Below are 26,389 nucleotides of genomic sequence, written 5' to 3'. Positions count from 1 at the left end.
AGAGCAAACAAACTCCATCCTCAGCTACCTATGGAGACCATCAGCTTTGATTGAGTACAGATGTCCATGGCCAGACTGAACACAGAGAAAGGATACTCGAAGCTCTTTTGATCTTTTTGCTAGTGCTGCCTAGAACCCTTCCCTCAGATCATTGCACTTTATCACTCAGGCTTCAAGACAAAAGTCTCTTCCTCCGACGAGCCTTCACTGACCACGCAATTTCTCAAAGAGCCACCACACACAACTCGAGCCAGGACAGAGGGTGCGAGGAGGAGTTCACTGCTTTTAGGGTTGTTGGGGAGTCTGAAAGACAGGCACCAAAAAACCGTATTTCACAAATATCTGAGTGCCTGCCGTGATATAAGCAATAGCAGTGAACAAAAGAAAGGTCCATTCCTCTAACAGTTCACAGTTTAGCAAGTGTGACAAATCTATGAGCAAATAATTTCGACTGAATATGGTAAGTACAAGTTTGAGGGGCCTTTGCGGTAACCAGGTAGAGATGTCCAGGAAGCAACTAGGCCTTAACAGGTCTGAGATGAAACTGAAATTCAAGAATGAATGCTTAGGCATTAGTAGAACTCTTGTGTGTGGATGAAATCAGCCAAGGAAAATGTATAGACTATGAAGTGAAATTAATTAAGGAGTGAGTCCCAGAAAATGACATTTTAAAAACAGGCAAAGCCAGTGGAAAAAAAGAGGGAATGAATAACCATGAGCTTCAGTTGTCAGAGAGGCTGAATAAAATAAATTTTGAGAAGAAATTACTGGACTTGGCACTTAAAAGGCCGTTCGAAATTTAAGCAAGAACGACTTCATGAAGCCATTAGAGAGGAATTCAGACAACAGAGTGTTGAGGATGCAAGTGACAGAGCAGAATTTGATACAAATGGAAGCACTATTCTTTCCAGCAGTTTACTGATAGATTGATGGGAGGACTGGATAAACACAGGAAGGGGAAGGGCTTTTGTTTTATTTCATTTCCTTAAGATGTATGACTTGAACACTGAGGAGAAGGAAATGGAGAGGAAGAGGCTGAAAGCACAGGAAAGAAGAACTATAACCTGAAGCAAAAGTCTTGTAAGGAATGGGAGGGAATAAGATTTAGGGCAAAGATGGAAGCATTATCCTTCAACACCTGTTTCTATCAACTAGAAACACAAGACCGAATGATGGGTAAAAAATATAGATCAATATATAGGTTAGGGCATGAGGTTAAAGAAATTGACTGTTAGACTCTGTCATCTGCTTAGAATGGAGGGGAAGGGACAGGGTTTGTAAAGTGAAGGTGTGGAAAGGGCTCAGAAGGAAAAGGGCAGCAGAAGATTGGAGTAATAAAATGGATTGCTGAGTAGTACTGGAGAAGGGGTAGTGGGTGGGTCTCTGTTAAGTTCATAGCTATACTCATCTGACAATAGTCATCTCTCTATCCTCCAGTTCCTTACCTGTGTTTAAAATATTTGGTAATTAAGTGAATTAACTAGAACCCTGGTGTTTTCAAACACGTGACTGAATTAAAATTATCTACAGGCGTTTTTAAAATGCAAATACGGAGCCCCATTCCTATTTATTCAGAATTTCTGGGGGTGAGGCTCTAGCAAGTGAATTTTCCAGAAGTGATCACCAAGTGATCTTGAGGGGCATTCCTGTTTAAAAGCACGGACCTAGAAGGTAATCAACTGGCTAGAAGGGAGCTAATGCAAAATACAGCTATTACTATATGGCCCTTAGACAGGGTGTGGGACAGTACTCGGCCACTCAAGAAAGCAAAGATTTCAGGAACTAGGGAGGTTCGGATCAGTAATGAGAAAGTTATACACACACCACAACATACTATTAAATGAAGTGCGTTAAGGTGAAGCTGGGAGCTTGAAAAAAAAAAAATGTAATGATGAAAAATGAAAACATTTTAAATGTTTGTTCGAAATAATTTCTCACCTCAGACTATTAGACTCAGTGTCTTACCCCTAAACTTTCTGTCATATTACTCTCGAGGCTTAGCAGTACCAAAGTGGAATTCAGAGTGCTACAGGAAATAGGGAAAGAGAGGAAATTGCAGGGACTGCTCCTGGAAAGGGAGAAAGAGATAAAGGGGTGAAGGCAGATGGGACGCGGACGCCTCTCACTGCCCAGACAACCAAGGACCTGGGACGCGGAGTAAAGAAGACCCCGGAGCCGTTCTGGCCTCGCCTGGCACTCACCATCACCTCAGGATCTCAGCACAAGGAAACAGGTATGGTTGCGACAGGAAGGATACACCACCAACACCAACGCCGGGTTACTCTGGCAACAGAGCTCCACCTACTGCCGTACTTTGCGTAGGCCGCCACTGCCCGCCCCTTCGTCCCTATTGGCTAAAAGTAAACTCAGCTCCGCCCACCCAAACGACAGACCCGCCCCTTCACTCCGTCGCCTGGGGCGACGGAACACCGCCTACCTCGTGCCAGCATCATCACTTCCGTTTGGCCGACAGATAACCCGGAAGTTCAAACTAATACGCGGCTAGGGTCCAAATAGTTTACATTTTATTTTTTAATAAGGGTTCATCCAGTTTTCACTTACTGAAGTCTTACAGAAGATGTTCTGTGTTACTTGAGTTTAAACGCACCACAGAGTGTGTTTACCTTTTTCTTTTGGAAAAGTATTCCGGAAACGAAACCCTGAGTAATCGGAAGTGATTATTTGTGAACCAGAAGCTTGATGTCACCAAGGCCTGGGCGGATTGGCTTCAGAATGCAAGAGTAGTGTGTGGAGAAGTTAGCCCAGTGAGATCTAGACGAAGAACCTGTAAAGTGAGACCCCCTGCAATAGGAAGAGTAAGAGTCTGAGAGGTAAGTCCAAAAACGGACTTGTGTAACTAAGAGGGGGCATTTTGGAACGGTACGGCGGTCTGAGTTGAAGTTTGGTGTTCAGTCGCTTTGGGTTAAGGAAAGGTTGGCTGTTGTTCCAGGAAGGCTTGTTCAGACAGGCACGGAACTTGGGATTCGACTTCTGGGGACTGCAGAGGTTGACAGGCTTGTCGCTTCCATCCTGCCGCCTTCATACCTGTTACCCACTCCAGACCCATCCTTCACCCCCTTCCCTTGGTGTTTGCCGGCCGACACTGGCTGTGCTCGTACATTTCGCTGCGCATCTTCCGAGGGCTCACTGCTCTTTCGAAGGGTCTTTGGAGACCTGTTTTCAGAACAATAGGAGGCGGGTTTGTGACTTTTGAGGAAGGTAGTCGTGGGAGACGCTATGCCGAGTTATATCGAGTACCCGAGTGATCATTTTTGTGGTGAAACCAGTTGTCATCCAGTGTCCCAGTTCATCATACTCATAATCACTGCATTAGTATCACCTTCCTTCTCACTTTCTCCACTGAATCTTAGCCTATACTGTAAGACCATGCATACATTTCTGAAAGCATATGCTATGCCATTTTAATTTTATTACCAAGAAGTGCAAATTATCATGAATTTTTTGTCGCTTGTTAAACATCTGAACAGAAGCTCCTCTCTGATATATATAGTGAACAAAATAGTGTCAATAATGTCTACTGAGAACATAATTACTTTAATTACTTTTAAATTCCTGGTGTCATATCAGTGATACAAAAGCCCCTACAGTAACTACAGTACTCTTTCTGAGCTAAATTTAAGGACACACATTTGATAATTTAGAATATACTGGTGGTAATTTACAGTATACACTGAAACAGAAATTTGAAAATAAACCACCCCTAATTTTTTTGAGACATTTGGTAACCATAACAATATCACCTTGTGAAAAAGGGCTATAAGGGACACCTCCTAAATGCAGCCTTATTAAATGCAGAAGGAGAATATCACAGTATTTAAATTATGGGGACTTAGTGAATGTGTTTATATGGTATTGTTTTAATTCTTTCATTTTATACATTTTTAGGTTTTTCAGTAGAAGTCTTGGGGTGCATTTTTATTGGTGAAAAAAATGACTACTCTTGAAAGCTTAGAAACCAAAGGTAAGTGTTCTTCTTTTACTAATAATTGTTTTTAAAACATGAAATTTATGATGATAGGACGAAGGAATGTTTGAGCCAAGTAACCAAACCCCATAGAGCCCTTGGGAGTCATTTGTATTTCATATCTCTTCGTGTTTGTTTCTTAATGCAGTGTTTACATTTCAGTACTACAGATATACAGGTGAATAGTAACATCATTTGGTAGTATTTATTAGATGACTACTACTGTTAAACAGTAGTGTAAAAGCAAATTTTTATAGCCATGTTCTCTGTCCACTAGAAGATTAAGATTTAAATAAATAAGAATATACATTTTAAAAGATTTGGGTAGATGAACAAACAACTAGCAGGTATAAAAGACCTTTTTCTTATTGCATTGGTTTGTTAGGGCTGCTGTAACAAAGTATCACAAACTGGTGGCTTAAACAACAGAAATTTATTGTCTCACAGTTTTAGAGTCTAGTAGTCCAAGATCAAGATGTTGGCAGAGCCACGCTCCCTCTGCAGGCACTAGGGAAGGATCTGTTCCAGGCCTCTCTCCTAGTTTCTGGTGGTTTGCTGGCAATTTTTAGTATTCCTTGGCTTGTAGACACATCACAGTGATCTCTGCCTTTTTGTTCACATGGCATTCTCCCTGTGCATGTATGTCTCTGTGTCCAAATTTCTCCTTTTTATAAGGACATTAATCATATTGGATTAGGGTGCACACTACTCCAGTATGATCTCATCTTAACTAATTACATCTGCAATGACTTAATTTCCAAATGAGGTCACATTCTGAGGTATGGATGGGACACAATTCAACTCAGAACATTTGCTAATAACTACAGTAGTTACTTTTTAGTCCTGCCTTGCTTGTCCTTTGTATAACATTTCATACTATTGATCATTCCCACTTTTTGAAATACTTTCTTTCCTTGATTTCCATGACTTTACTCTTATTTTCCATCTACTCTATGGCCCTTCACCGTCCAATGCAGTAGCCACATGTGGCCATTTGAGCTTAAATTAGTATTTTTAAAAATTAAAAATTCAGTTTCTCAGTCACATTAGCGACATTGAAGTGCTCAGTAGCCACATGTGGCTGGTGGGTATTGTATTAGAAAGTGCAGATATAGAACATTTCCATAATTGTAGAAAGTTCTGTTGGACACCACTGCTCTAGTTATAGTTTCTTTTTAATTCTCCTCTTCTTCTGGTTTATCTTTTAAATATTAATGTTTTTCAGCCCTCCTTCTCTTCTACTCTCACAGCTTTAGTAATTATAAGGATGGCTTCCAAATCTATCTATAGCTCAGATCTCTTTCCTTGCAATTCAGACCCTTGTAGCTTACTGTCTACTGATTATCTTCACTTAGACATAGATAACAGTCTTAGCATGTCCCAAAGTGAGCTCCTCTTGATTCAGGTTATTCTTGGGTAGACTGAGTTGTGGAGGTTGGAGCTGTCAGTGAGAGATGGGATACTATTTTCTAGAAGCCAGTTTTGCAGCAAGCACATCTCCAAACGCAAACTCTTTAAAGGGGGTTTAAATGTGTTTAGACAGCGAAGATCATGCCAATAAATATTTAATTGAATTTAATTCAGCTGAGTGCAAGAGCATTTCGGGGTCACCAGAGGCTTTTTATAGTATTAGAATAAGCAAACCAGAAACTGAAATGAAAGTAATAAGCTGGGGATTAATGGGAAATAAGAGCAATTGAATCATAACTACTGTGAAAGCAGTTAGCATGGTACTTGGCAAAAAACAAAAAACTAAATACAACATTATCATTAGTAATTAGAAGTTAGTTATTGCAAGGCCTCTGTGAAATTATTTATTTGTTGTTACTTGTTTGTAATGAGGATTAGAGTTATAAAGCACATTCACATACATTATTTCATTTGATCTTAATTTTACAGTGAGGTAGATAATTCAGCTGTTAGTCCTAATCCTTCGTTTAATATCATTTAAACTGTTGTTAGTGAAGAGGAGTTACTTGTATCACATGGCCTGAGAAAAGTGCACTTATATGGTTGACATTTGTCAGTTGCCTGCATTTCCTGTAACTGCCTCAGAAAAGAAGCAAGATTGGCTTATAGGGACAGAACTTCTTCTCAGCAGACATTTGAGCAATACTGTCATCATGAGAGGGATGTGTCCTTGCTGCTAAGGCTTTTTGAAAGGGAAACATGCAATACATAGGAACAATTAGAAAATTAGAATTTGAATCCAAAACTTTTGGGGGAAGCAAGGTTGAAATTAAAAGTAAAGGGATTGGGCTTCCCTGGTGGTGCAGTGGTTGAGAATCCGCCTGCCAATGCAGGGGACACGGGTTCGAGCCCTGGTCTGGGAAGATCCCACATGCCGCGGAGCAACTGGGCCCGTGAGCCACAACTACTGAGCCTGCGCGTCTGGAGCCTGTGCTCCGCAACAAGAGAGGCCGCGATAGTGAGAGGCCCGCACACCGCAATGAAGAGTGGCCCCCCGCTCGCCGCAACTAGAGAAAGCCCTCGCACAGAAACGAAGACCCAACACAACCAAAAATAAATAAATAAATAAATTTATAAGAAAAAAAAAAGAAGTAGAGGGATTAAAGTCAGACAGTTTAGTGAAAATAGACCAAATAGGAAGGTCTGAGATATTCAAATATTTATAATTCCATAAAATAGTCTAACTTTTAACTCTTAAGTCTGTGGAACAATAGTTATTAGGTGAAGAAGGATTCCATGGACAGATAAATTAGAGAAATGCTGGACTAAGGGAGAGATTATACTACAGGACCCTTCAGAGCCTTTTATATACTAATGTACACTGTGCAACTCCAAAGAGATACACGTGGTATGCAGCACTGCCCACACTTATTTGACCGGGAAGCTCTTTTATTTGCGGGGCCTGTGACAAAAGGAACGTTTGGATTCCACGTCAGTAAACGTGGGCCTGACTCTTAAGTCCACTGCCTATAGCATATTTTTCTAATTTAGTGGTAAGTAAACTTCATTGGGTGATACTGGTGACATATAAAAGAATATTAATTTAAAATTACCAAGTGATGATCCCTAATTTAACTGTTTTATAACTGAATCTGCATATGATCTGAAAAGTTTGTCAGATTATGAGTTAGTAATTAATGATTTCGTGTAGAGGAAAAAAACTGAGCAGTTTTTGAATGAGTTAGTTATTGGATGTTAAAAGGAAATCTTCTAGGTGGTGTGTTAATGTTAACATTGATGAACTTCCATAAGCATTTACTCACCTTTTCTGCACCAAGCACCATTTCATTAAGCTGATGATACCAAGATTAGGAGGCAGTCCCTGCCCTGAGGAGATCTCAACAGTTTAGTCTAGGAGAGAAACAAATTACTTTGAAACACTCTTGTATTTGCATTATTCTGAAAGCAATGTAGGGTGGGGGGGAGGGTAAGGTTATGTGGTTTGCCCAAGGTCACACAGTGTGTGGCAGTGGAGACTGAAGTTTTTGACTCAGAGTCTAGTCTAGCTTTATTACACCATCCTGCTGACTCTGAGTATCTGTCTTCATAGACTTACAGTTTTATCAAAGAAGGAGAAATGTTTGTTTCATAACAGACTATAAAATAATGTTCTTTTTGCCTCAGTATTCTAGAGCAAGGGTTGGCAAATTATGGCTCTTGGGCCTGCTGAGAATATTTGCAGTCTGATAATAGGGAACACGAACTTTGAATCGCACTTAAGCCAGGTGTTATCCCAAGTAAAAAAGAACTCTTTTCTTTTCATTATTAGACCTATATTACAAAAAAAAACTTCACTCAATTATTATAATTTGAATTTCATCTTTAAAATTTTGTTTTTTCTCTTCATATATAAATGCCTGTATATCAATAGTATCCTTAATTTTGCCTCATGGTCCACAAAGCCTAAAATGTTATCTGGCCCTTTATGGGAAAAGTTTGCCAACCCCTATTGTACAGTATTATTTGTTCTCTTGCTACATTTCACCAATTTGGGGGAAAGGCAGTGAGAATGAGCCATAAACCTTAGATATGTTTTAATTCTTTGATAAGTGATCACTTATCAAAGAATTAAAAGTTAATTCTTTGATTAACTTAATGGAAGTAAATGGAAGTTAATTAACTTAGTGGAAGTTAATGTTGATGAGTAATTAAAGAATTGTTTTGTTGGTTCCCTTCAAAGAATGGGAAGGGATTGAGGTTTTGCTTTACTTAAACATTACTCATAATTACAGAGCTGGTACCATAGATCACTGTCATCCCACTTGACTGAAGGTAATTGCTCATGAATGTGCCCTGGATTGGGCCTAGTGCATATGTAATAAAGGTTTCTATGTGGGTCACAGAAAAAATAGAATTATGAAAGTAAGTTACTGGGCGAGAAAATGTAAAGCCCTGATCCCCCCTTGCCTCCTTGCCTGTGCACAGTAGCTAGAAGCACAGTTGTTACAAAGAGGGAGCTGCCATGTGAGATATGGTACAGCTTTGGGACTCACAAGTGCTTGAGTAAGTAGAACAGTTTAAATTAAGGAAGAGTAAATTGAGTTTGAACCAAATTGATTGAATTTCTTGATTGGAATTTTATGACAGTTTTGTTTGAAAAGAGATTTCTGTTAAATACCCATTGTTTCTTTGCCTTTTAAATTTAGCATTAACCATTTTGTGATTTGTTCTTGAATCTCCATTACCTAAAATTCCAAATCAAAAATGTTATGACTTGCCTAGAAATCGTATTTAATCTTAACAGATGTCACACCTGCTTCTTATTTCTTCAGCTTCAGTGGGCCTGAATGGCATAGCTCTAGTGTGTCTTTTTGTTGTGTTTTTTTATTGTGAATCTGTAGTTAATTCATGACTCTACATTACTTCTTAAATGCCAGAATGTCTTAGTGACGAAATTAAATTTGCACGAGATAGAGTTAGACAAACTTGAAAACATATTTTAAAAGCATGGGAATAGGCCTTTATTTTTAAAACAGTTCAGTGGGGATTCTCCTTCTCCATGCTGATGTACTACAGCATGAACTAAGTACCAAACCCTTTATTTCACTTTCGGAAGTGTTCCTTTGTTCATCTTTTTGAAGGTAGAGTCAGTCCTAAGGCTCAAGGTATGTCTTAGTTAACATTTAATACAGAAATGACAAAATATTTTATTTTAATATAAAACGTTTTGTTAAATAGAACACCTTAATTATACTTCAGATGTCTTTCTACCTCCTGTGTAATATAACTCAGGAATTCCAGTACATTACTACATACTTAGGAAAAAGTCCCCAAAAATCTGATAAATGAAAAAATAGTCCTAAAGTCTGATGATATAACTTTGTAAAACTTTAGCATAAGAGAATAAAAGGCACAATTACATTTTATGATATTATGCTTTTTCTCCCCTTAATCAAGATCCAAAGTTATTAGATTTTTTTAAAGAATAATAATAAAAGCAATAGGAGGTAACACTTAATGAGTGCTTACTGTGTCATTCTAAACACTTTAGAATGTTTTCTTATTTACTTTTAAGCATTGCAATAGCTCATGGATATGGAGCATGCAAAAAATAAAACTAAATAAAGACATAAGTAATAGATCTACTGATACGTCAGTAGGGTTATTTTGTGAGGCAGTTTGACAATGCAGATCTTCACCTGACACATTAATTCTCTTCTTGGGAATTTATTCAAAAGAAACAATTCAGAATTTGAAAAAAACCCTGTAGGCATAAAAATATTCACTAAAGCATTTTTATAATAAAAAATTGGAAAGAGTCTAAACATCCAACAATAAAATAGTAATTAATTAAATAGTGCTATATTAACTTGAAGGAATAATATAGTCATAAAATGAAAATATGAAGACTAGCAAAATAGAAAAATATATTAAGCTTATAAAGTTAATTATGAATATAAGTATATAAAAATTTTGAAGTAATGAAAAGTTATTTTAGAATGATGAGAATATACGTAATTTTTTCTTCTTAATATCTTTTAATCATGTAATGTTTTTAAAAATAGTAATAGAAACCAGAAGATATGTGACTGTGTATGATGATAATCTGTTCTACTCTGTAGGTTCTGTATCTATATAACTAAGTTTGGAAGAAGAAGAAAAATAAGCTTATTAAAAAGTAGAAACCTGGGAGGGATGGATTGCGAGTTTGGGATTAGCAGATGCAGACTATTATATATCAAATGGATAAACAACAAGGACCTACTGTATAGCACAGGGAACTATATTCAATATCCTGTAATAAACCATAATGGAAAAATATATGAAAAAGAATGTATACATACATATAACTGAATCACTTTGCTGTACACTAGAAATTAACACAACATTGTAAATATATACATTCAAATCATATGAATATATGATTTGGCTAGATAGTAATGAATTCACCAAAGACTGATCAATAGTCCATGATTGTTCAATTAACATTTTTGTAGAAATCAAATTTCTGTAGAAATATTTTTCTACCACTTATTGCAAACTTATTATATATTACACAGTAATACATGTTATCTTTTTACATGTATGTCCTGTCTCCTCAAGTTTAGATAGTAAGTTTCTTAAGCATAGAGGTCCCCACTACCTCATACAATGTCTGGCCAATATTAGGCACCAAGCAGCATGTTTGTTGCCTGTAAAACTCAAAAGTTTATCATCACCATTGTTATATGTGCTTGTCCTTTTCCCCTCCTCTTGCTTCCATTCATTTATTGTTCATCAGATAGAGAGTTCTGGGTACAAGGCACTTTACTAAGAATATAGTGGTAAACGAGTGACACATAGTCCCTACCCTCATGGAACTTATATCCTAGTGGAAGGCACAAATACTATATAACTAATTACACTGAAAAAAATGTTTACCATTTTGATAAATGGTAAACAGAGAAAGGCAGGGTCTTTGCTTTAGGGGCGTGTAAACAAAGAACCTAGCCTAATCATGGAAGATTAGAGAAAGGCTTCCCTTTGGAAAGGTTGAACTGAGATTTGAAGGATGAGTAGGGGAGAAGAAGTTAGGAAGAAGATTCCAAGAATGTTCCAAGAAGAAATGTCTGCAGAGGAAGAGGAAGGCATTTGCTCCTATTGAGACACTAAAAGAAAGCAAGTAACACTGGAACTTAGGATCTGAGGGAGTGAATGGCATAAATTGAGACCCAGGGGATAGGCAGGGGGCCAGATCACCAAGGGCCGTATAGGCCATGGTAAGGATCTTGGTCTTTATTCTGAGAGTGATAGGAAGCCATTCAAGGGTTTGATGCAGATCAGATCTGCATTTTTTTAAGCTCACTATAACTGTTATATAAATTCTGTGGGCTTTTGCAACCTGACAAATAGGGCTATTAGCAGAGGCAGTAAGTTCAAGGTTGATGAGGCAATAGTTCTGTTTGTGGAAGGCCTCCCAGACCAATTAACAGCTTAGTTCTGGAGTCATATTCGGACTCAAATCCCAGTTTGACACTGATGATTTGGACAAGCTAGTTAACCTTTCACAGCCTCTGTTTCTATCTACAAAATGGGTACTATTGTGCTTACCCCATGAAACTTGTAAAAATTACATGATATTGATGCATCTGAAGGACTTAGAACTATGTCCTTGGCACATAATAAATTGAATAAAAGCTAATTATCATTACCATTCCTAGGTTTTGGCCTCCATTTTCTCAGATGTATGCTGGACTTGTAAAATGGCAAGGAATCTAACTTGTAGCTCATAGGGATGTTACTGAATATACTAATTCAAGAACTCCGTGTAGGTTAGGTATCATCTCAGCCATTTCCTCAAGGTTGCAACATTTCCCATTCTACTTTCTAAGCTCTAAACCACTTATTTTCTTGAATCAATTAGTGAAATTAGCCCTTTCTTGGAGAAAGATGACTCAATGAAACTTCTTACACTGCTTAATTTGAGGTAAGGTAAAGTAGGAGAAAAGAAACAAAATTTTTGTTATTTGACTGGAGCAATGGTAGTATAGTGGTGAGCATAGCTGCCTTCCAAAGGTTATCTAAACTAAGGACGGCTAGCCAGGTTTGTCTTATATGAGGGGAGATTTTTTTTTTTTTTGGCTGCATTGGGTCTTCATTGCTGCGCGCGGGCTTACTCTAGTTGTGGTGCGCAGGCTTCTCATTGCAGTGGCTTCTCTTGTTGCGGAGCACGGGCTCTAGGCATGTGGGCTTCAGTAGTTGTGGCATGCGGGCTCAGTAGTTGTGGCTCACGGGCTTAGTTGCTCTGCAGCATGTGGGATCTTCCCGGACCTGGGCTCGAACCCGTATCCCCTGCATTGGCGGTGGATTCTTAACCACTGCGCCACCAGGGAAGTCCCAGAGGGGAGATTATTTTAATTGAGCAAATTAGTAAATGTGTGCAGCAATGTATTAAGTGTTAAAGAGGAAAGGAATGGGAGCTACCATTTATTGAATGTCTGCAATTCTGTGCAAGACACTTTTGACACTTGAAGGGGCAGTGTGTGCAGTGGTTAAGGCCTCAGTCTTTGGGACCAGGCTGCCCAGAATTGCATTCTGCATCTTTTACTTACTAACTGTGTGGTATGACTTTGGGCAAGTTCTTGAACCTCTTTGTGCCTTATTTTCTTCATCTGTAAAATAGAGCTAATTATCTTTACCTCAAAGGGTTACTGTAAGGATAAATGAGTTATGTGCAAAGTATTTAGAATAGTGTTTGGCACATGGTAAATCTTTTATAAGTGTTGTTTGTTACTTAACCATTTTCTCATTTAAGACATAAGGTAACCCTAGATGTACTGTTAAATTCATTTCATGGAGGCTAAAACTGAAGCTCAGATAATTGCAGGATTTTGTCCAGGATTGTACAGGTAGCAATCGTGGAAATGGGACTCAAAACCAGATCTGGCTGATCCCAGAGTTCATGTCATTTCTATAATACCATGCTCCTTCCACTTGTTTAGGGCATGATGCCTGGCCATAGTGTGCTTATCAGACTTATTGGGAAAGTAAGATTTAGCATATAACAAAACCCATAAATGATAATTATGGTTCATGATTAAGATTCAAACTGAATGTTTGAGATAGTAAGTAGCATAGGCATTCAGAGAGTAGACTAGAACAGTTGGGAAAATTTAATGCAGAGTAGAGTTTAAGCTGACTTCTTAAAGGGACAAGTGAGAATCACAGTAAGTGTCAAAAGAAGCCATTTAAGAGAATAAGAAATAGCAGAAACAAAGGCCTAGAAGAGAGAGTATTAAGGAATCTGGTTGGATAGCTTGTGAAGCATTCTTTGCTAAGAGTTCACAAAAACAGGTCAATCTATTTTGAGGTAGACACTTTCAAATACATATATACATAGCTTATATTTATTTTTATATTTAACTAATATTATTGAGTGTCTACAACATGCCAGGCATTTGATCTTATTACATTCTTTCGTACCACAACCCTGTAGCATAGTTGTTACTATCTCCATTTTGCAGATTAGGAACTAGAGATTCATGGAGGGTTACATTATTTACTTAGGATTATACTAGAAAGTAGAAGTTGAAGCCGGACCTTGATTCCAAATCTCTTGCAGTTTCTACCAAGAAAGAACCCATTTATTTAAGGAAAGTTTGAACCTGAAAGACTTTGTTCATCTTTTGTTGACACATGATTGTTTTGAAAATTTTTACTCTAAATTTTTTCCCTTTTTTTCAGTACCAGGAATTCTGAATGTAGGGTAAAGCATGTCTTAGCATTTTCCTGGCATTTCTTTTCAGTAAGTAGTTTATGTTTTGTTTTCCCGTCTATAGTCATCCTTACTTCATCCCCAATTCGAGGAGCGGGAGATGGAATGGAAACTGAGGAGCCACCTAAATCTATTGAAGTTACTCCTGGAATCCAACCTATAAAGCCTCACATCCTTCCAAGTCCACGAAAGAAAGCAGTTCCATCAGAGAGCCCAGGCGTTCTTCAGCTAGGGGAGATTCTCGCTGAAAAAGCAGTGGAAGTCGAAGCTGTAAGAATATTAGTTCCCAAAGCCGCTATAACCCATGATATCCCCAACAAAAATGCAAAGGTTAAGTCTCTGGGACATCATAAAGGAGAACTCCTTGGCCAGCCAGAGGGAGTTGAAGAACCCAGAAAGGAACTATCCGAGGTAAAGAATATATTGGAAAAGCTCAAGAACTCTGAAAGGAGGTTACTACAGGACAAAGAAGGTCTTTCAAACCAGCTCAGAGTACAATCAGAGGTAAGAACAGCCTTAATAGGTTTAATGAGTACCTCTCTTTATACCTGGGCCTTCTGAGCCCGCATGTTAGAAAACAACACTTCCTCTTGCAATGTCATTATAACTTGTCATTTATCTAAAAAACTTCCTCTTAAATTTCTCATTCTCTTTAGTACCTCTAATAGAACTAGTTTATGTTGGGAACTTATCCTCTAAACATGGTTGAAGTATGAGGTACTTTGGACAATGTGAGGTACTTTGGACAAGACCACCTATAAGCTGTAAAGGAGGTTACAGTTATGAACTTGCAGACCAGAGATTGACTAAGTAAGACTAGTTAATAATCCTTGCTTTAAGAATCCATAAATTCCAAGTATTTTTGTCTGTGTATAGATAATACTTAGAATAAAGAGAATGGTGGTGTAAGTATCAGTATCTTCTTTGTAAATGGAAAATTATCTATAGTGCTTGATTCACTTTCTTTAATCTTTACATCTTAGTAATTGCCTTACCAGCCCCACTTGGCCTCTCTGTTAGATTATACATCTTTTTGCTAGATGTTAGTCTTTGTGACTAACAAAGATATAATAATAATATATTTAATAATAATATATTATTATATAATATATATTTTATTATATTAATAATATATTTTAATATATTTTTAAATAACTAATTTCAAATTATAAAACTAGTACATATTTATTTGTAAACATTTTAGAAAATACAGAAAACAATGAAAATAGTGCTACCTATATTATACCATCTGGCTATAAATGCATAATTATACATACTGGGTATATTTTTGCCTTGTAACTCACTTTTTTTAGTTGTTTTTTAGTTGTTAATACAGGATATTCTATTAAAATATCATTATTAATAGCAACAGTGTTCTTCAATGACTGCACCATATACCAATACCTTTTATTGGACATTTATGTTTTAATTTTTTGCATTTTTGATAACAATGTGAAGAACATGCTTATAGACATGTGAATTGCTTTCTTTGCTTAAATTCTTAAAAATAAAAATCCTAAGGCACAAAGAAATCAATTTTTAAATGTTGGAAAAGATTTATAAAACACTTTGTCATATCTTTTAGCAAAATTGATTGGTTCAGTTTTCTAATATTTTGCCTTTAAGTGTTGACTGGAGGCAGTTGTAATTTTTATGATAATGATTTGTACTCTTATAATAAGAGGCTCAGATTATAACCACATGGACTGTAGATTAATAGAGATAAAGACATGGTTGTATACATTTTGAAATTTAAATATTTAATATCACTTTTTGATACGCACTTTTAGTAATGGAGGTCCAAACTACATGAAACACAGTTTCTCTTTTGTTCATTTTGCTGCATTAAAGTCACTGGCATCACTTTGAGCTTGTTGTATTGGTCATGATTTCCTCCAGGTCAATCGTGAGTTAAAAAAGCTGCTGGTGGCTTCTGTTGGGGATGATCTTCAGTATCACTTTGAACGTCTAGCTCGTGAGAAAAATCAGCTTATTTTAGAAAACGAAGCCCTAGGTCGAAACATAGCTCAGCTTTCCGAACAGTTAGAACGGATGTCGATACAGTGTGATGTGTGGCGAAGTAAATTCCTTGCAAGCAGGTATTTTCTATTTTAAATATTATTTCATTTCCTAGCTTTTGCTTTATCAGATTTTTGACCCCTAATGCAAGAAAATAGATTGTAGTGTGAAAATTTCTGATTCAAATTGTCAGAGTACCTCATGTATTATTTAAGATGTGGACTCTCCCTCCTCTGGATGGTCATACAGTCTCCATAAATGGAAAAGTGGTATCAAAAATCTCCTCCCTCATTCCAGAATTCTGAGTTACTCTTCTATAGTAGAAATCACTCCTACTACAATGTTTAAGATCAAAACAAAACTGTAAACTCATGCAATTAATAAATACGTAAATTTTTTAAAAGACTATTTTTCCCCACCTTCTATCTGGAGAACTCAAATATCATTTCCACTCCGTACATCATATTTTGTCTCTCGTGCTCTGTTCTTACAGCTCATTTTACTACATGATAGAGCTTCCCAACCTTTTTCTCACCATGCACAAACAGAAAATGACAACATCTGTATGACATACTGTATAGCATACTGTATGAGGCTACTCTCCAGTAGAGGTGAGAACCCCAGGCCCCTAGAACCCCCAGGCCCTAGAACCCCCAGGCCCATGGACACACTGGTAGTTCGGAAGCTCTCTTATATATTATGATTGTCTATTTATCCCCTCCTTCCAACTTTGAGTTACTGGAGAACAGGATCTGGGTGTTATCCATCTGTGTATTTCCATTGCTTAGCCAAGTGCTTCACACATAGTATGTTTCATAACTATTGATTTAAATTTAATTTTCTCACAAATACCAAAGGCTTCCAGCCTGTACCTTAAGAACCACTGATTGGAATGAATAAATTTTTAGGAAAGTATTTTTTCATGTTTTAATATCTGTGATACTTTCTAGTAATTGATTACTCTGTTAAAATCCTTAATTTGTTTTCTAATTGTACTAATATAGGATCTATTTGGCGAAATGAATTTACTGTTTATTGACTTAGAATGAATATTAATTAATTCTCATTGAACAGCTTAAGAAGCAAATCATGCATATATTTTACAGATTACTGTAATATGTAACTTTTTTTTTAACATTCTGATCAATGCTGATAGTAACACTCTAAGGGCAATAATAATTAAACCAAACTTTATTGATATTTTAGTTGATTTAATCTTTTAATGTCAGAATTGTTTTCATTTTAAGGAATTCAGTGGTTACTGTGGTCTGAGACTTTAGTTTTAAGATTTTCAGCTGAATAAAAATACTTCAAAATTTTGCTTCAGTTCCATCAATAGAGAATTGGTTAAATACATTTTGGTACATCCAATCAGAAGAAAACATGAAGCTGTTTTTTTTTAAAAAAAGGGAATGAGTTAGCTCTATGTGTGCTAATATGAAAAAAAATCACCAAGATAAATTATTAGGTGAAAAAAAGCAAACTATAGAAAAGTTTGTATTAAATAATCCCTTTTTTGTAAATAATATGAATATAGTTATTTTTACACATAATTTTATGTTGATATACACATAAATTATTTTTTTCTAGAAAAATGTATTGGTTACTTTATTGATTACTGATTATAAAAGAAGGATGGGGATGTTGGACAGGAAGAAGGACTTAGTTTTGCTTTTTTATAAATCTTTCTATATTTAATATTTTTCTAAGGACAAAGAAGTAATTGAATGGCAGAAAAATAACTCATTTTTTTCTCTTAAGTTTTCCGTATTTAAAAAACATTTAAATAATGTTATTTTTTTCCCAAAACTTGATTAATCTAGAGTAAGACTGAAGTACATTCCAAAGTCACTATATAGGAAAGTTAAAAAACTGTTTCCTTTGTCATTTTGTAAACAGATATTTTAATTGAGTCCCTTTAATAAGTTCTAAGCTCATAAAGATTTTAAATGTTTTTTAGTGAAGATTTAAAAACTGAGAAGTAATTTGACAACGTTAAATCTTTTTTGTAAGTTTTTAAAAATGACAGTCACAAAGGTAGTATGTTAACTTCTTAACACTGTCAGAGAATCTATATGTAAGGTTTTAATCTTTTCCAGGGTTATGGCAGATGAGTTAACCAACTCCAGAGCAGTTTTACAGCGTCAAAACCGTGATGCACAGAGTGCTATACAAGATCTCCTGAGTGAACGGGAACAGTTTCGTCAGGAAATGATAGCTGCGCAGAAGTATGGCACTTGTTTACATTCTGAACTCTTCTCCTTTCTCCTGCAATTTTTGTTATTGATATCGTTCTTTAGTATTTCTACATTTAATAACTTATTGAGCATATACATTTTAAAACAGATGCCCAGGGGAGGGAGAAGGACTGAAAAAACAGAAGACATGCTTCTTTTATTCTTAATTGGGGAGAGAATTAGTCACATCTATAATAGAAGAAATCCCTGGATTTAAAAGTAGTTTTTGGTTATAGTTATAGCAGTTTTGTATGGTTTTTGGTAGAAGCCAAAAAGCATACCGGTCTTTCCTTTGGAAGGAGATCTTTTTGAGGACTGTTCTACAGTATTAGCGCTTACTTTCATGTCTGTATGCACCAGAACTGTCAAAATTGATAGTCTTCCTTAAATGTACTTTATACTTTTATGTAGTTGATTTCTTACAAATCAAATAAGTAAAGGTCAAGAGAAAATCAAAGGGGAAATTAGAAGAATGAAAACACAATATATCAAAATATAAGATTTTGTGGGAGGCAACTAAAGCAGTGTTTAGAGGGAAATTTATAATTTTAAATGCTTATTGTAGAAAAGAAAAAAGGTCTCATCAATAATCTAAGCTTCCTTCTTAAGAAACACAGAGAGCAAATTAAGCAGAAGAAAGAAAAGGATGAGAGCAGAAATAAATGAAATAGAAAGCCAAACACTGGTTCTTTGAAAAGATAAGTTTACAAAACCTCTAGGCAGTATAATCAGGAAAAAAATAGATACACATGACTAGTATCAGGGATGAGAAGGAGAGGGGTACACTACTGATTCTGTAGACATAGGAAAGATAATAAGGGGATGTTATGAACAACACTATGCTAATCAATTCAACAACTTAAATGGACGATCTCCCTAAAAGACCCAAACCACCAGAGTACTCAAGAGCAGATAACCTGAATAGGCCTGACCTATTGAAGCAATTTACTTTGTAGTCAAAAACCTTCTAGTAAAGGAAACCCCAGGCCTATATGGATCCATTGGTGAATACTAACAAACATCTAAGGAGGAAATAAAACCAAATTTACACAAACTTTTCTAGAAAATAGAGAAGGGAACAATTTCCAACTCATTTTATGAGGCCAGCATCATCTTGACACCAAAACCAGACAGAGGCACTACAAGAAAACTACAGGCCAATATCGCTAATGAATACAGATGCAAAAATCCTTAACAGAATTTTAGTGATTCAAATCCAACAGTATATAAAAATGTTTATAGATCATGGCCAAGTAGGTTTTATCCCAAGCATTATAAGTTGGTTTATCATTTAGAAATCATCCAATGTAACTCACACAAAAAATTATCATATACATATACCATATGAATATCTCAATAAATGCACAAATCAAATCAGTAGTTCTATAATACTGTATGAGTATACTATTATATTTTACCTGTACTAAAATATGAGAACTAAAAAATGTACTGTTTGTTGAATGATTTCCAGATAACCATAAAATCAATAAGTGCTTTCTGTAATCTGACTTATTTTACCAGACTTCCTGATTTATTGAACTCTGAGAGAAAGATAGAGGAGAAAGATACTATATGATTTCAGAAATATGCTTCTCATTTATTCATCATTCTTGATTTTTATATTTTATCCTCTGATTAATATTCAGTGCTCATGTGTGGTCTTTGCAGGTTGTTGGAGGAGCTCTTGGTCTCCTTGCAGTGGGGAAGAGAGCAAACTTACTACCCTAGCGCGCAACCTCACAGCACAGCAGAACTAGCGTTAACAAATCACAAGTTGGCAAAAGCAATAAATTCTCGTCTTCTGGGAAATGTTGGCACTAATGGTCAAAAAAAGTTTCCATCAACAGTTGAATTCTGCAGCACCCCAGCAGAAAAAATGGCTGAAACGGTAAAATACTTCTCTTTCGTGATCTGTGGAACCTCTAAGACTGTCCTCTTATTGAAAGGTGACATGTTGTAATGGAAAGTGCTTGGCATTGGGAGTTAGGAAATATGGGATCAAAATTTGATTCTCATACTAATGAGCTAGTGATCTTGTAGAAAATTATTTCCTCCTCTGAGCTTTAATTTTCTCACTCTATTCTTGAGGAGAAAAAAATGTAGTTGTTTTTAAAGAGGACCTATTTTTTAGCTACTGAATCATTGATAATGCTTTTCTTGAGCTCATTTTGATATGAAAACCACTGTGTAGAACTTTTAATTTAGTAATCAAGAGTAGATAATTGATTACTTCTGGTCTAAGATGTTACTTGTTTTTTCCCCATATAGATGGGAATGTGCCAGACTCCACAGAATCAATTAGTGTAGACCTGGTACCTTCAGTCCTGCGTGAATTAAGGGCTCATGCAGGTGACCTGTCAAATACTGTGGTCTCACAGTTCTACAGCCATCCAGGTTCACCCTCATTACACTTCAGTATCTGACTCCCATGTCCCCATCATAGGCCTTGTCATTACCAGAACTTCTCCACTTTTAAAATCTTCAACATCTCTCCATGAACTGTGATCTCAGCTTTTCTTTCCAGCTCCAATTCTATCATTCTGAATACCCCTGTTCCTTGATCACATCATAATTTTTATTCCCTTGGGCCCTACATTGTTTTTCTTCATCTCATCAGCTAACTCTCCTGGCTTCTTTTCCTGCCATAGCTTGCCTAGACTATATTCTTAAATATGTTTCTTTCTTATCCTTCTCTCAGGTACCCTGAAAACCCCATTCTTGTGTCAGTTCAACTGCTTGCCTTCTTGGTTTCTATACCCATCCAACTATTACTTCAGATTCAGCAGATGACTTTGGTTCCTTGTTCACAGAAGAAAAAGAGGGCAGAGGCAGAAAATTCCCTCAAGGTCCCACTTGCTATCCAGAAGCCTAGCTATATGGCAACCATCCTTACATATATTTCTGTTACTGGAAAGGGTGTCCCTCCTCCTTTCCAAAGCATAGCATGTTCCCTCAGCCTCATCAGGCCTCCCACCAACAGTTCTTCTATTGGCTCTTTCCTTTTGGCTTAAGAACATGCCCAAGTGTCTTCCATCTAAAAAGGAAAAATGTTCCCTCTATCCTAAGTCCTCTATATATGGTCTTATGACCTTCCCTTCACAACCAAGAATCTTGAACAAGTTGTGTGTACTTATTTCTACTTACATACCATCCACTCCTCAACTCCGGCCATTGCTTAGCTCAATAGACTTCCAGCTCCACTGTTCTCAAAAAGTACTCTTATAAAGGTCATGAATATTTAAATACTTTGTCATGTTTTACTTCATCTAGCATGCCTCCTTGATACTCCCTTTACTCATGTGACATTACTCTTTCTTGAACCTCATGCTGCCTCTCTGAACTCCTCTTCATAGATTTTCCTCCTTTAAATGTTGTTGTTCCATAGGAACCTGTTCTCCATGCTTTTCAAACTCCCTCAGTTACTGAAACGACATACTCTCCCAGCTCTTTGCTACTTCTGTGACCATTCTTTCTCAGTGTTTGATGGAGGCTGCGGGGGGCAGAATTCTCTTTCTGTGCCCACTCTTGAGCCTTTCCTTACATAACAGACTTTCTGTATTCTCTAGGGACTATCCTAATCCCATAGCTTTATGCTTGTGACTTCTTCAACTGTGACTTCTTCAACTTCTTCAAAGGAGATGTTTTTATCCTGAGTTAAGAGACTTACATCCAGCTGGACATCTCCATATGCTTATCCCATAGACAGCTAAAAATAGAACAACCTCTTTTCTCCTTGCTTTTGCATTTGTATTCCCATTCTGAAAAAAAAAAAAAAAAAACAGTAAAATAACCTGCTTCTCCTGTATTCCTTAGCTTAGCGAACTATACCTACTACATAGGGATGTTTTGAGGATTCCATAAAATAATACATATAAAGCCTGTAGCAGTTTCCAATATAGGTACAGTAATTTCTCAGTAGATAGTAGCTATCAATATTATTATATCCTTCATCCCTCTAATCCTGTTGCCTTTATAAGTCCTATCAGTTCCTTCTGATTTATCCCCTCTCCCAAGTTCAGACACCTGATCTCCAGGCTAGACTTTAGCAATAGCCTCCTCACCAATATCCCCACCTTGCTTTTGACCTGCCTCCATGCCATCCTCCACTGCCAGTGAGTTATTTCAAAAATGCCAATCCCATCATTCTTGGTACTGCTGTTCAGAGGGCTCCCAGTCTCCCTCATTACTGAACCTGAGTTATTTCATATTGTAGAGAAGGCCTTTCATTACATTATTCCAGTTCCCCTTCTCTATGACCATTTTCCAGGTGTGTCCACCCTCTGCACTTCACATCCCAGCAGTCTTAACCACTTTCATTCCACAGATAGGCCACTGTATCTCATGCCTCTGTACATACTTTCCCTCTGCCTGGACTGCCCTCCCAACATCTCTCTTCTTGCCCAACCACTATACTGCCTTTAAGAATCAGCCTTCCCTGAATCCCACAGGCAAACCTAGATGTTCCTTCCTCCAGGCTTCCACTGCATTTTGTACATATATATATCTAGTATAGCTCTTTATCATGTTAAATTGCAATTGTTTGATTCTCCATCTCTCTCCCAAACTGTAAGTTCCTTAAGGAGCTTATGTCTTACATTTCCTCAAGGTCTGGCATAATCCTTTGTACAACAGTAGGTGTTCAGCTGTTTACTGAATCAGTCCCTGAAACTAAACTCATCAGCTTTATCCAAAATCGTTTCTCTTTTTCGATTCTTTTTGTTGGGAAATGGTGTTGCTGCCTACCTGGTTGCTGCCGGTAGCATCTGGTATAATTAACTACTCCTGATATCTTGAAACACTCTCTTCCCTTGGCTTACGTAACCCTACACCCTCCTATTTCACTATACAATGGTGGGTAGCCTCAAGGCTTGGTTTACATCCCCTTCTCCCAATCCTTTATCCACCGTATTGTCTCATTGAACAAAACTGACAGTCCTACTTCCTTAGTGTCTCTTGGACCTTTTAGCCACATTGCTTCAAGGTCAGCATTTCTTAGCTAGATTATTGCTGTAAACTCCCTTTCTCTGTTCTTCCTATGTCTACTTTAGTGCCCACTCCTTCCCTCATCCACCCGCTGTGTATAGAGTGATCTCTCTGAAAGGCACCCTGCTTAAGATCCTTCCCTATCACTTTCAGGCTAAAATCTAGAAACCTTCTATCTACACTGGTATCTCGGTCTCCTTTAATTGTATTCCTTTGGCATTTTGTTTCTCTCTCTAAAGGCACATAATGTAATAACATATATAGCGAGTTGGGGTACTGTTATAATTTTCCCTTCTAAATTTATAAGCAGCTTTAAGATAAGTCCTTTATCTCTGTCCAGTAGCATCTAACCACGTTCTGTAAAAATAGAAGGATATCAAAAACTAAATTGAAAAAGCAGTAATCTAGTAGAAAAACAGAGGTACTGAAATAGAATGGTAGCTCTTAAATGATGCCAGGACATTTTTAAATTAGCTATAGCTCTTCGGGTGCATTGGTAACTTAGAAGGACAAAAACCTGCTGGACAATGAGAGCTAGGGAAACAGACATCTCAAGCCATTTCTGAAAGCTGTTTTGAATAACCCTTACATAGAAGGAGAGAAAGCTCTTTTCCCCCACTGCTTTTCCCAATTCCTTTCCAATTCCAGTACCTGCCTCCTTTGCCCAATAACCCATGCTCATCATATGATGATGGTTGGAAGAATATGAAAATGAGAAACAGGAGCTATGAGCCAGCCATGTTATCCTTGCCCTTAATTGGAGAATTTTTTTCAACCCAAGAGTTCCTCCTGTTGTGGGTCTCAGTAAAGGAAACAGAATAGGAAAAATCAGAGGAGAAGAAGAATTAAGAGAGTATGGTGTCCATGAATCCAAGAAACAAAAACATGATCATTAGCATAAAATATTGCATATAAATTAGAAAAAGAGAAATGAAAACCATTGATTTTACAAGTAAATGATCAAAAACTTTGAAATAACATTTCAGTAGAAGAATGAAGGCAGAATCCCAATTCCAAGCAGCTCAATGAAGGACTGAGGGAGAAAGGTAGTGCATACTTTTTGATTAAAGATAAAAATCAACATCACTTACAGTAAGATTGATATAACCTAATTTTCTTTTATGTTTTCATATATTTTCATCAATATGCATAAGAGTAATTTCATTATTCTTAAAAATAGGTAACCTAGGTAATATAACTTGACATCACTGTCAAATTTAGAGCTTTTTGAGAAAAGGCATAAGTTCTCTAATCAAATTCATCATTCAGATGTTATTTTTTATGGCAGTTACATATTAATGAAATAGCACTTATTGGTAGTTATATATTAATAAAACCAAGGGCTTTTAAGTCCTTACTGCATACATCTGACATCACCTCTTATTTTCCTTAGGTTCTACGCAGTTTGGATCCAGTAAGCTGTACAGAGAGCTCACCTGATAATCCATTTTCTAAGTCTTCACCAACCACCTTACTTGCTACAAAGAAAAATATTGGACGATTTCATCCCTATACAAGATATGAAAATATAACTTTCAATTGCTGTAATCACTGCCAGGGAGAACTTATTGCCCTTTAACAGTCAATATGTTGGAGGCACACTATAGAGTCATTATTATTTGGCAGCTGGGGTTCTTTTAATGCTAGAAGTATTATCACTTTCTATTTAAATAATATATATCCCCAAAGATGTTTCATGTACTGGACTCCGGATTACCCTTTCTTAATAAATATCTCAGGGTAAGGAAAAAATGAAACTGTGTAGATATATTTAAAATAGACAATACAGGCATTACAGGATGGTTTTCCTAAAGGACTAAAAGAAAAAGATTCTGTACCTTTCTTTTAGGCCCTAATTTATTATTTATCTATCTTGCTATATATTTTACATAAGCAAACTAATTTCTGTACTCTAAAGCAAGGATTGGCAGACTACAGCCTTGGGTCATATGCAACCACACCCATTCATGTACTGTTGTCTGTGGTTGGTTTCATGTGCTACAACAGAATTGAGTAGCTACAACAGGGTTTGTATGACTAGCAAAGCCTAAAATATTTACTATCTGGTCCTTTACAGAAAAAGTTTTCTGACCCCTACTCTAAAGTAAAAGTAGCTGGCAGGGGTCGGGGAGGGAGTGGGATAGGAGTCCTTTCCCTTTTTGGTGATTTTTAGGGGCTACAAAAGAGTCTTATGGAAATACTGTGGGTGAAGGGACTACTTTAAAAATAAATGCTATATGTTAGGAAACTTTTAAATATTTTACAGCCACATTAACAAATGCTTGAGCAAAACATGTTCTCATTTTGGTTTTGTGCAGGGGATTCCATATTTTGAATGGATGCAACTTGATATATAGAAGAAACATTCTAACTATTGAGCTCATTTTGGCAATTGCAGCACAACAGGAATATCCAATTTGATACTTATGAAATATGGCAGAGAAAGTAGGATCTTTCTAGAACACTGTTCAAACTCAAAAATGCAATTCATCAATTAATTTTTATGTCATATATATTATTATTTACTTATGACTGGCTATCATCAAACATCCTTTTATACACCTTTAAAAATGTCCACAAAATGTTTATACCAAATTACCCTAAGTGGTTGCAGAAGTGCCTATCAGTAAAGAAATCCTCAAAAGACAAATCTGATCAAATAACAATATGTTTTAATGTCAACTTAATGGTTTTGTTCTGTTTTGTTTTGGTCTGATTCATCTGAATTATAGTTTCAAGTGGCAATAAATTTCTCTACCTTCTTTAGTGTGAATATTTATTTATTTTTCCCCCAGAATGATGTGCTTCAATTCTTCATCTAGCTTATACTATTTACAACTGATTCTTCAGCCTTTCCTTTAGGTTTACTTAGTATAAAACATAGAAGAAAACATAGAGGAAAAGCTCCATGACAGTGGATTTGGCAATGATTTCTTGACTATGACACCAGAAGTACAGGCAACAAAAGAAAAAAATAGATAAATTAAACCTCATCAAAATTAAAACCGTCTGCACAGCAAAAGAAATAAGCAACAGAATGAAAAGGCATCCTACACAATGGAGGAAAATATTTGCAAATGATGTATCTATCTATTAAGGGTCTAGTGTCCAGAATAAATAAAGGGCTATGACTCAACAACCTAAAAACAATCCAGTTAAAAAATGGGCAAAGGAATAGACATTTCTCCAAAAAAAGATACACGAATGGCCAATAAGCACATCAAGAGATGCTCAACATCACTAATCATTAGGGAAATGCAAATTGATATCACTTCATATCCATTAGGATGGCTATTACCAATAAAGCAAAATAACAAGTGTTGGCAAAGATGTGGAGAAACTGGAACCCTTGCGCATTGCTGGTGGGAATGTAACATGGTGCAGCCATTATTGAGGACAGTATGGAAGTTCCTCAAACAGTTAAACACACAATTGCCATATGATCCAACAATTACACCTCTAGGTAGATACCCAAAAGAATTGAAAGCAGGGACTCAAAAG

At 36.6% G+C, this 26,389-nt stretch overlaps 3 protein-coding genes across 7 annotated transcripts in view; 1 reads left to right on the top strand and 2 right to left on the bottom strand.

The window, feature by feature from the left end:
• The window catches only part of NME7 (NME/NM23 family member 7), a 242,747-nt gene extending 240,400 nt beyond the window's left edge, over positions 1 to 2,347 (bottom strand). The window contains exon 1 of one of the 4 annotated variants that reach the window (XM_082438536.1): positions 2,202 to 2,347. In XM_082438536.1, coding sequence (XP_082294662.1) covers positions 2,202 to 2,204 — 3 coding nt within the window. In that variant the 5' untranslated portion in view covers positions 2,205 to 2,347. The remainder of the gene's footprint in view (positions 1 to 2,201) is intronic. The other 3 variants (XM_082438537.1, XM_082438534.1, XM_082438535.1) reach the window with 3 other exon arrangements.
• A 174-nt stretch (positions 2,348 to 2,521) lies between these two features.
• On the top strand, positions 2,522 to 25,650 carry BLZF1 (basic leucine zipper nuclear factor 1). The gene is made up of 7 exons (XM_082438502.1): positions 2,522 to 2,831; positions 3,907 to 3,982; positions 13,714 to 14,153; positions 15,549 to 15,748; positions 17,768 to 17,896; positions 19,574 to 19,793; positions 24,282 to 25,650. Exons 2-7 carry the CDS (start codon positions 3,952 to 3,954, stop codon positions 24,465 to 24,467), a joined length of 1,206 nt encoding a protein of 401 aa, XP_082294628.1. The 5' UTR covers positions 2,522 to 2,831; positions 3,907 to 3,951; the 3' UTR covers positions 24,468 to 25,650.
• Positions 2,839 to 26,389, bottom strand: part of CCDC181 (coiled-coil domain containing 181) — a 55,758-nt gene continuing 32,207 nt past the window's right edge. Inside the window, exons 7-8 of one of the 2 annotated variants that reach the window (XR_014256873.1) lie at positions 7,219 to 7,306; positions 2,839 to 3,174 (exon numbers count right to left, since the gene is read on the bottom strand). The gene's annotated coding sequence lies outside the window, so the exon portion shown is untranslated. Of the gene's footprint in view, positions 3,175 to 3,988; positions 7,307 to 26,389 lie in introns of those variants that run through there. The other variant, XM_082438229.1, reaches the window with a different exon arrangement.

This window comes from Balaenoptera physalus (assembly GCF_965194825.1).
Source record: "Balaenoptera physalus genome assembly, chromosome: 1".
NCBI lineage: Eukaryota > Metazoa > Chordata > Mammalia > Artiodactyla > Balaenopteridae > Balaenoptera > Balaenoptera physalus.
The sequence above is the reverse complement of the archived record's forward strand: the minus strand, read 5'-3'. Positions and strand labels throughout refer to the sequence as shown.